The sequence below is a fragment of the Ostrea edulis genome, chromosome 5, assembly GCF_947568905.1.
Source record: "Ostrea edulis chromosome 5, xbOstEdul1.1, whole genome shotgun sequence".
Taxonomy (NCBI): domain Eukaryota; kingdom Metazoa; phylum Mollusca; class Bivalvia; order Ostreida; family Ostreidae; genus Ostrea; species Ostrea edulis.
The window spans coordinates 86,381,288-86,390,271 of record NC_079168.1 but is presented as its reverse complement, the minus strand read 5'-3'; the positions used below and the strand labels follow the sequence as shown (position 1 = coordinate 86,390,271).

Sequence of the window (8,984 nt, the reverse complement as noted above, 5' to 3'; positions counted from 1 at the left end):
AGACATTTCTTGCTGTGGCCTTCAATTCGACATTTAGATATATCGACGACGTTTTGTCTATTAACAAGAAGAACTTTCATTCATATGTTTATTCGATATATCCCTGTGAGCTCGAAATAAAAGAGACCATAGAGTCGTCCATTTCTGCTTCATACTTAGATATTTTATTGAAAGTAGACATTAACGGCAAACTGACAACTCCACTGTATGAGAAACCGGATTATTTCAGCTTCTCTATCGTCAACTTTCCATATTTATGTAGCAATATTCAATTATCACCTGTATATGGTGTTTATATCTCTCAACTGATTCGATACACAAGAGCTTGTTCTGCGTATAGTCAGTTTCTAAATCGAGGCAAGCTACTGACAAACAAGTTGATGGCACATGGGTTCCAGCAGCATCGGTTGAAGTCAGGATTTCGCAAATGTTATGGTGGTTATAACGATCTAGTTCGTCAATACAACTTATCATTGGGTCAAATACTGTCTGACGTGTTTCATACCGATTGTTAGGCCGTTTTCGACACACTGATTTTGACTACGGATAACTCCGTTTACCTGATCAGGATATAGGGCTCACGGCAGGTGTGACCGGTCGAAAGTGGATGCTTACTCCTCCTAGGCACCTGATCCCACCTCTGGTGTATCCAGGGGTCCGTGTTTGCCCAACTATTTATTTTGTATTGCTCATAGGAGTTATGAGATTGATCACTGTTCGTTATTTTCACCTTTCTTACAATCCCCAAGTATCAAAATACTACACAGACAACCTTAACAAAAATGACATTGGGATCTCTCTAACATCTTTTTGTAATGAATATTTTTTTTAAATAAACAAAAATCATAGAGTAAAGAAAGAATAAGGATACCTGCGATCAAAATGGCTTCAGTTACTTTTCCATTAGAGATATTTTTACAACACAGGGTGTCAGTTTTGAACATTTTGAATGAAAGAATTATTTTGTTTTTATATGTAAATATTTATTCTCTATACACATATATAATCAAGATATAGTGTCCATGGTGGGTGTGACCAGACGACAGGGAATGTTTACTCCTTCTATGTACCCGATTCCACCTTTGAAACATGTATATTCAGGGGTCCGTGTTTGTCCAACTCCATATTTTGTATTCTTTATAGGATTTATGAAATTGATCACTGTTCGTTATCTTTGACCTTTCTTTATATAAGAGAGGTCAAAGAGAAAACTGTATTTCAACCAATTGACAACAATACCGAAAGGCGCGAAAAATAAAATTAGGGTTTTCTCTGTATACAGTATCTGATATTGTGAATGCTTTAGATTTAGCCAATGATTTCATTTGAACTCGTAACTGAAATGATATATACGGGGGAAACGTTGAACAAATAAGCTAGAGTGAATTCTTTCTCCGAATTCAGGGGAGCACTGATGTGAAGAAACCAAATCACTTTGAATTCATCATCTAGATAACGTTAACTCAATAGATAATTTAGAATTAAATATTCGAACCAAAGCTCACATTTTCCATTCTGAAATAGAAAGGGGATACGGTATATCCTACACTACATTTTCAGAAATTCATTGTGAAACCGTCAACTGTAGAAGGGCCAAAACAAAACGGTTTTGGCCAAATCTAAACTATTCAAAGTATTAAATAGCTCGTCCGTTCATTTATATTTGATTCATGATATCCAAGTATTCACGGACAAGCAACCATCATGAAAACGTCTGACATAATCAAATACTGGTGTGAATATATAGTCCTTCTTTCATTCAATCATACTTTATTTCATCCCTAACGAGGTTACGACAATTAAATTATCATTAAGAATTACAAGGATAGTAGAACAACAGCGTTACAAAGAATAAAACAATTGCAAATAATAAACTATGTAAATAGAAAAAATGATAAGGTGGAGGGCACTCGATTATTTAGTCTAACTGAACATTAAAAAATTAGATAATAGTATAAACGTACAACACGGTAGAGACAAATTATCAAAATTGATTCCCTTTTCAATTATCAATAAGAGAATACAAAGCATTGGGATAACAAAAGCATTTTCTTTAGATATTTAAACAGTCATGGGATTCATGAAACCGAATCATAAAATGTAAATGCGATTTCTCATATTATGTAAAATTTTAATATTCAAAAACATAATTAAATGTCAATTCAAGGAAACTAAAACTTAAAATAAATTCCCAGTATCAAGGTCTCCTGCTCTCAATTATTGTATTTCCTTGCAATTGATATTCATACAGTGTACAAATAAAAACAATCAAGCCACCTTCACTGCCCCTGTCTGTTACGTGGCAGTTTTACTAGTATATATAGATGGTCGGTAAGCTGAGAAGCTGTATTACACAGCGGTAGCCGGTGGAATCCAAAACCAATCAGGTAAGACATTGTTTTTGAAAATTCATATTCGTAAAATGTGGCAAACTTTTTTCTCAGTAAAATGAACAAAGCATACTTTCTGGCTTTCTCTTAATTCAACATATTGTATATTTTCTTTCTGCTTACACATCGATTAGATGCCACGTTTTTCTGCGATAGTTTTGAATTTAAAAAGAATAAGATCATCTGTATTTTTCTAAGGTACTCTCATCCTATATTACTATTGCGCTCTATCCGTATCAATTAGCTCAACAAACCACGCATGTATGTACCTAACATTATCTTGAAAAATCATAGATTTATTGACAAGAAAACATTATGCTACAATACTGTTAATGGTGTTATATTTTTCACGAAAGATCAAACACTCATCATTTTTGTTTAATTAGTAGTTTACCAAATTGGCAGATATGAATTAGTTAGACAAATTTCAAGGACAGTATTTCGAAATTAAAATATAGGATATCTAATGATTGGCTTTCGATTATAATATTCCATGATTAAGTAGAACTAAGAAATAAAGTGTTTACGTAAAAACGCGCATCATGGAAATAATGCCCGCGGATCTGCAAATGCAGTTCATAACACCATTTGCATTGAAAAAGTGTTATTCATTATATTTGCATTTTAGTTTTCCCTTTGAGTTCCCGGGCTAGTGATATCGAATATACTATATGTCTAGAGATTTCCTCCCCGAAATACTATACAACATATATATTCCAAAACATCATGCTAAGTAAATAAAAAGATTCAAAATATATCTATATTTAGCTGCGGTATTTCCATGCTGGTGTTATTGGATCTCTCTCTCTCTCTCTCTCTCTCTCTCTCTCTCTCTCTCTCTCTCTCTCTCCAATTAGTGGTAACACCACAGTCAAAGCGGCATATAGCAGTAATTGAAATTGAGCTAATATTCATTTTCTATTTGTTATCCCCCCCCCCCCCCATTTTTAACGATAATAACGAAATATGCAATGAAAGAGTACATTTCAAGAACAATATTTTGAATTGTGTATTTAAAAGAAAATGTAAGCGTTTATTTACTTTTCACGGCGATAGGTATCCTGGTATGACATCGGCACACACAAACGTCAAAATTATGTAATAAATAGAGGATATCTACATTGCGTGTTTTGATATTTGGTTTATCCAACGGGTTGATATGGTGTATTTATTGGCGAGGCTTGCCGAGCGAATAAATACACCATATCAACGAGTTGGATAAACTGAATATCAAAATACGCAATTATAGATGTTCTATTTATCTCATACGCCTTCTTTTCACTTAATTTTGAGATGATCCCCAGTATAGTAGAAACAGCTGATTGAATTTGTTTTGAATCCGTGGCTGAGACGTCGTACTTAATCTGTCTACCTTACGCGGGAAAAAATAGTTCGCTTATAAACCATTAATATACAGTACAAATGGTAATTGTAATAAAAGAAACCATGGATGAAAATTGTTTTAGAAGGGATTATAGTTTATAATTAATAATGGTTTTGCTATTCCAACAAAGTAACAACTATTGACCGAGTATTTATTTTTTGACGTAGGCCTGACCTTCTGATAAAAGTTTGATGTCGTCGTCGTTTTGAAATAAACATGTGTAATAACGATTAATGAAAGTAATATTTCAATGCAGTGTTATTAGAATGTTCAACAGTTTAGAATGAAAAGTAGAAGTAAGTAAAGCTGTTGAGATTTGTTACATTTACGCTAATATGCTCCAGAAAAAAAGAGACTGTGCTTGCGAATAATTGGTACCGCAGCATGTCGAGGTATTTCGATTAGGCTTGTCCAGTAGGCCGTCGATTCCTTGTCGATGATAATTGTGTGCACATATTTTTGTTTTCTGATCGTAATTTTTGAGTAGTTACAGACCGAGTTGGCATTTTTGTGGCCGGTAACTTGCATTATATATCAGTGGGGACAACATCATTTTGATTTTGCTATAAAAGAAATTCTAAATAAGTACAGAATAATAAGTTTTACGCTTTATTTCATGCATGGGTATGCATAAACACAGAAAATAGGTCATCCAAGCGGGGACAGTGTCAAAAGTAGTTCGGACAGGAAGTGCTTTATCAAACGGGCGTGTGATAAAGTTAATGCTTTATCTCACTCTCAATATACACCACACGTATGAGATAAATATTGTTCTTTTCAAATTCTGCATTAAAATTAGTTCTATGTTTAAACGTTTTATCAATAAGACCTAGTACCGTTTTCGGATTTTTATTCTCTGTACTAAATAAAAGGAATAGTTGGAAGAGATTGATTTTGGCTAAATGCCTTTGAAGTTTGTAAATAAATATTTTGTAGTATTTGTATGTATGAGGATAGTAGAAACTATACAAACACTTTAATATCATATGAGTATAGAATGTCATTAACTTCATGAAGAATGCCGGCGTAACGTGTCACAGTTCATATTCTCATGTATTTTAAAAAATGAAACCCGTCTTATGTTTACATTCTACTTTTATTTTTGTCCCCATTTCAAGCCATTTAGATAGAGGTATGGCAATGATCAATATTCATACACGTATTGTTCATAACTTGAACGCATGCGAAGATGACTATCATTAGAGTTTGTAAAGATAGGAAAGGCAAAAGTAATGTAAATGTATATAAATTTCTATGCACGAAACTTCTTGGTCTAGAATAGTGGAGAGAAACAAATGATATGTGATTCTATAAATATGTACTGAAAAATTTGTAGTGTAAATTTAATCCTTTTCTTACACACAAGTACATAATGTAATCGTCATATGAACATGCTTCAATGAAATGCTTTCCATTCAAGAAGGTTATGTTTCAGTTTTTTTCTCATGACAGAAATGCTGAGCCTTCTAGCCCTCGTTTGCTTCATTGCCTGCGCTGTTGCGGATCCTGGCTATTCAGACTATTGGCTAAACCCTGGATACAGCAAAGACCATTATTCAGACACTTACAGCAAATACGACGAAGGCTATGCTACAGGCTACAGCGACTACTACCCAAAGCATTATGGGATGATCCACAGAGGAAGAAGTAGTGGTGGTTTCGGTGGTGGATCTGCCTCTGCCGCTGCTGCTGCATCTGGTCTTCGTGGTTTTGGTGGAATTGGTGGAGGATCAGCCGCTGCCGCTGCTGCCGCCGCTGCCTCTCGCTTTGGTGGTCTTGGAGGAGGATCAGCCGCTGCCGCTGCTGCCGCCGCTGCCTCTCGCTTTGGTGGTCTTGGAGGAGGATCAGCCGCTGCCGCTGCTGCCGCCGCTGCCTCTCGCTTTGGTGGTCTTGGAGGAGGATCAGCAGCTGCTGCTTCTGCCGCTGCTGCTGGAAATGCCGCCGCTGCTGCCGCCGCCGCCGCTGCTGCTAACAATGTAGCAGTAGGACCGATCATACAACCCACTTATGGCTTTCCACTCTATGGATTAAACTTTGGCGCTAGTTCTGCTGGTCTGGGATTATTTGGACTAGGAGGGGGTGCTGCAGCCGCCGCTGCCGCTGCTGGACAGGGTGCCGCTGCCGCTGCAGCTGCTGCCGCTGCTTCTAGAATCTATAGTGGATATAGTGGAATTTATGGATTGGGTGGAATGGGTGGATTGGGTGGAAGTGGATTAGGCCAATTTTCCAATGGATTCAACTTTGGAGGTGGATCTGCTGCTGCTGCTGCTGCCGCAGCTGCTGGACAAAATGCAGCCGCTGCCGCAGCTGCAGCCGCCGCTAATGGAGGTGCTGCGGCTTCTGCTGCAGCCGCTGCTTCTGGTGGATTTGGTGGTATAATGAGCAGTTTGGGCGGTGGTATCGGTGGTGGTATTGGCGGTGGTATTGGCGGTGGTATTATCGGTGGTGGTATTGGCGGTGGTATTGGCGGTGGTATTATCGGTGGTGGTATTGGCGGTGGTATTGGCGGTAGACGTGGCGGTCGCAAAACAAAGGTATTTTGATGAACGTTTACAAAATTTGAATAAAATCATTTTCCATTCGTAGAAGTAATCTAATTGATGTTTTGTTTTTGTTTTTTAGGTGTATTAATTGCAGAGAAGAACCGACAGTTTTATCAGTTGTATCATTTGTATAATGAATGAAAAACTCTATCCTGTCTCCCTAATTGTATGAGTTTGGGAGTCCACGATAGCTCATTGTCAATTGCAATAAAAGCATACCGCAATTTGAAGGAAACTTAGTTTGATTGGAACATTTTGTGTACGGATTTCGTAATTTATCCAAAGGTTACACAACAAATAGAACCATTATTAATTTAAAGACCCATTTTCAAGTTAACACCCCCAAATTGTAAACTGCCTGTCAATGAAACATTTCGATACGCAAGAGCTTGTACTGCGTATAGTCAGTTTTTAAATCGAGCTAAGCTGCTGACAAACAAGTTGATGGTACAGGGATTTCAACCGTCTCGATTGAGGTCAGCATTTCGCAAATTCTATGGTCGTTATAATGATCTACGTACAACCTGGCATTGGGTCAAATGCTGTCTGACGTGTTTCATACCGATTGTTAGGCCGTTCTTGGCACACTGATTTCGACTGCGGATAACTCCGTTTACATGATCAGGATATAGGACTCACGGCGGGTGTGACCGGTCAACAGGGGATGCTTACTCCTCCTAGACACCTGATCCCACCTCTGGTGTGTCCAGGGGTCCGTGTTTGCCCAACTATCTATTTTTTATTGCTTATAGGAGTTATGAGATTGATTACTGTTCGTTATCTTCACCTTGCATTTAACAATAGTTCTCAGGTGGAGTGACATCTGCAGACACTGTGGTCTGGAGCTATCCCAGAGAGGTGTTTTGATAACAATAACAGCCACTACCTACAGGTATTATTTAGATCTTGAGGAAGCCCAGTTTACCTAAGTTTTGATAGCATTGACCTGTCCACATCTGCTCTTTTCTCAATTGTTTTTAAAACGACCCCTGAACAATACATTTTCAATATAATTGTAATTCCCCCCTATAGACATCTATTAAAAAAGAATTTCCCAGTTTACTTTCGGAAGGTCGGTGGTCTCTTCCCAGGTAGATTGTAACTGGGTTCTCTCTTCCACCAATAAAAATTGGGCGCCACCAGATAACTGAAAAATTGTTGCGTGTGGCGAAAACACATAAAAACAATCAAACACAATCAGAAATCAAGCAATAATTTGCACTATAATTTCTAAAACTTGTTACTTATTGAAATAATTTATGTCATGAATTTATGATACCTCTATATTTATAACAGAAATTATTCATTGAGTCAATGACTGAGAGAGAGAGAGAGAGAGAGAGAGAGAGAGAGAGAGAGGGGGGGGTGGGTGTAGAATTTGTGTCAGCTACCCTTAGGAATATAACCATTATTCAAACACTATGACCACAGAAACTCTGCAGAGGTCCCTGAGACAGGTCCTGTGTATATCAAAACTATATATAAAAAAACACGGACAGGTAGATTTCTATCATGTTCTGTCTCTGTGTATTTCTTTGAGAGCCATGTGATATAGCAATTAGCTCCTTGGTAGACCCTGGCCACTCCAGGTGAATTACATCTGTTTAGATTAGGCTCCGCCAACATTTTCACTTACTGTACGGTCATGAGATGGGTCTTTCAGTGGAACAAATAAATAGGTAATCAACACATGGTATGCTTAATAATACTACATGTGTTTTTGCAAATGTTTAAAAATGTTTTTTACAGAAAGCAAATCCTCTATTAAACATTTTCCATGACTGACAGAGTAATTTGTCTTATACCATGGATTTCGCTGAAGTAAATTATTTTGGTACGGGTAGCTATTGAATAATAGAAAATCTAAACTCTGACTATACTAAGTAAACATACATAAAATTCTTAAAACTAAGATCAGAGTATGAACAAATGAAGTTACCGAATAGTGTCTAAAAGTCCACCCAAGCTGGAGTGATTTGAGAGGAAGAGCAAGTACACAAGCAGTCGTAGTTATTGTCACATATTCTATATCGAGTGACGTTTAGAGGAGAGGCAGGGAAACACTAAAAGTTATAGCTATTGATACAAAACTCCAGATGGATCCCCTTTTACAGGAGAAGTAAAGATAACATGAACGCTAATATGAGAAATGAAGATATCGAACAGTGATTAATCTCATAACCCCAATAATGAATACAAAAATAAGACAAAGGCAATGCGAACCCCGGGACACAGGAAAGTTGGATCAAGTACCTAAGAGGAGTAAACATCCCTTGTCAATCGGTCACACCCACGTGCACCGTGAGCTCTATACCTAGATCAAGTAAACAGGGTAAATCAGTAAAAGAACGATCTAACTATTTATGGGAAACACATCAGACAGGATTTGCCCAATGACATGTTGTATCGGTAAATTAGATCGTTATAACAACCAGAGAATTTGCGAAATACTGTTGAAACTCCTGTAGCATCAATTTATTTGCCTGTAGTCTGCCTCGATTTACAAAAGAAAAAGGTCTTGTGTATTGAATCAGTTAGAGACATAAGCACCATAATTTTATGTAGGTGATAATTGAATACAGCTAGATTATTATGGGTAGTTAAAGATGGTGATGCTGACGTGATTCCGTTTTTAACAAAGTTGAGTTGTTCGTTTGCTGTTAACAT

The 8,984-nt window shown here is 37.3% G+C and overlaps 1 protein-coding gene across 1 annotated transcript; it reads left to right on the top strand.

Annotated features, from left to right (window-relative positions):
- Positions 1-2,284: 2,284 nt before the first annotated feature.
- LOC125652356 (spidroin-1-like) lies at positions 2,285-6,547 on the top strand. The gene is made up of 3 exons (XM_056166608.1): positions 2,285-2,387; positions 5,227-6,308; positions 6,397-6,547. The coding sequence occupies exons 2-3, from the start codon at positions 5,229-5,231 to the stop codon at positions 6,403-6,405; spliced, it is 1,089 nt and encodes a 362-aa protein (XP_056022583.1). The 5' UTR covers positions 2,285-2,387; positions 5,227-5,228; the 3' UTR covers positions 6,406-6,547.
- Positions 6,548-8,984: the final 2,437 nt, after the last annotated feature.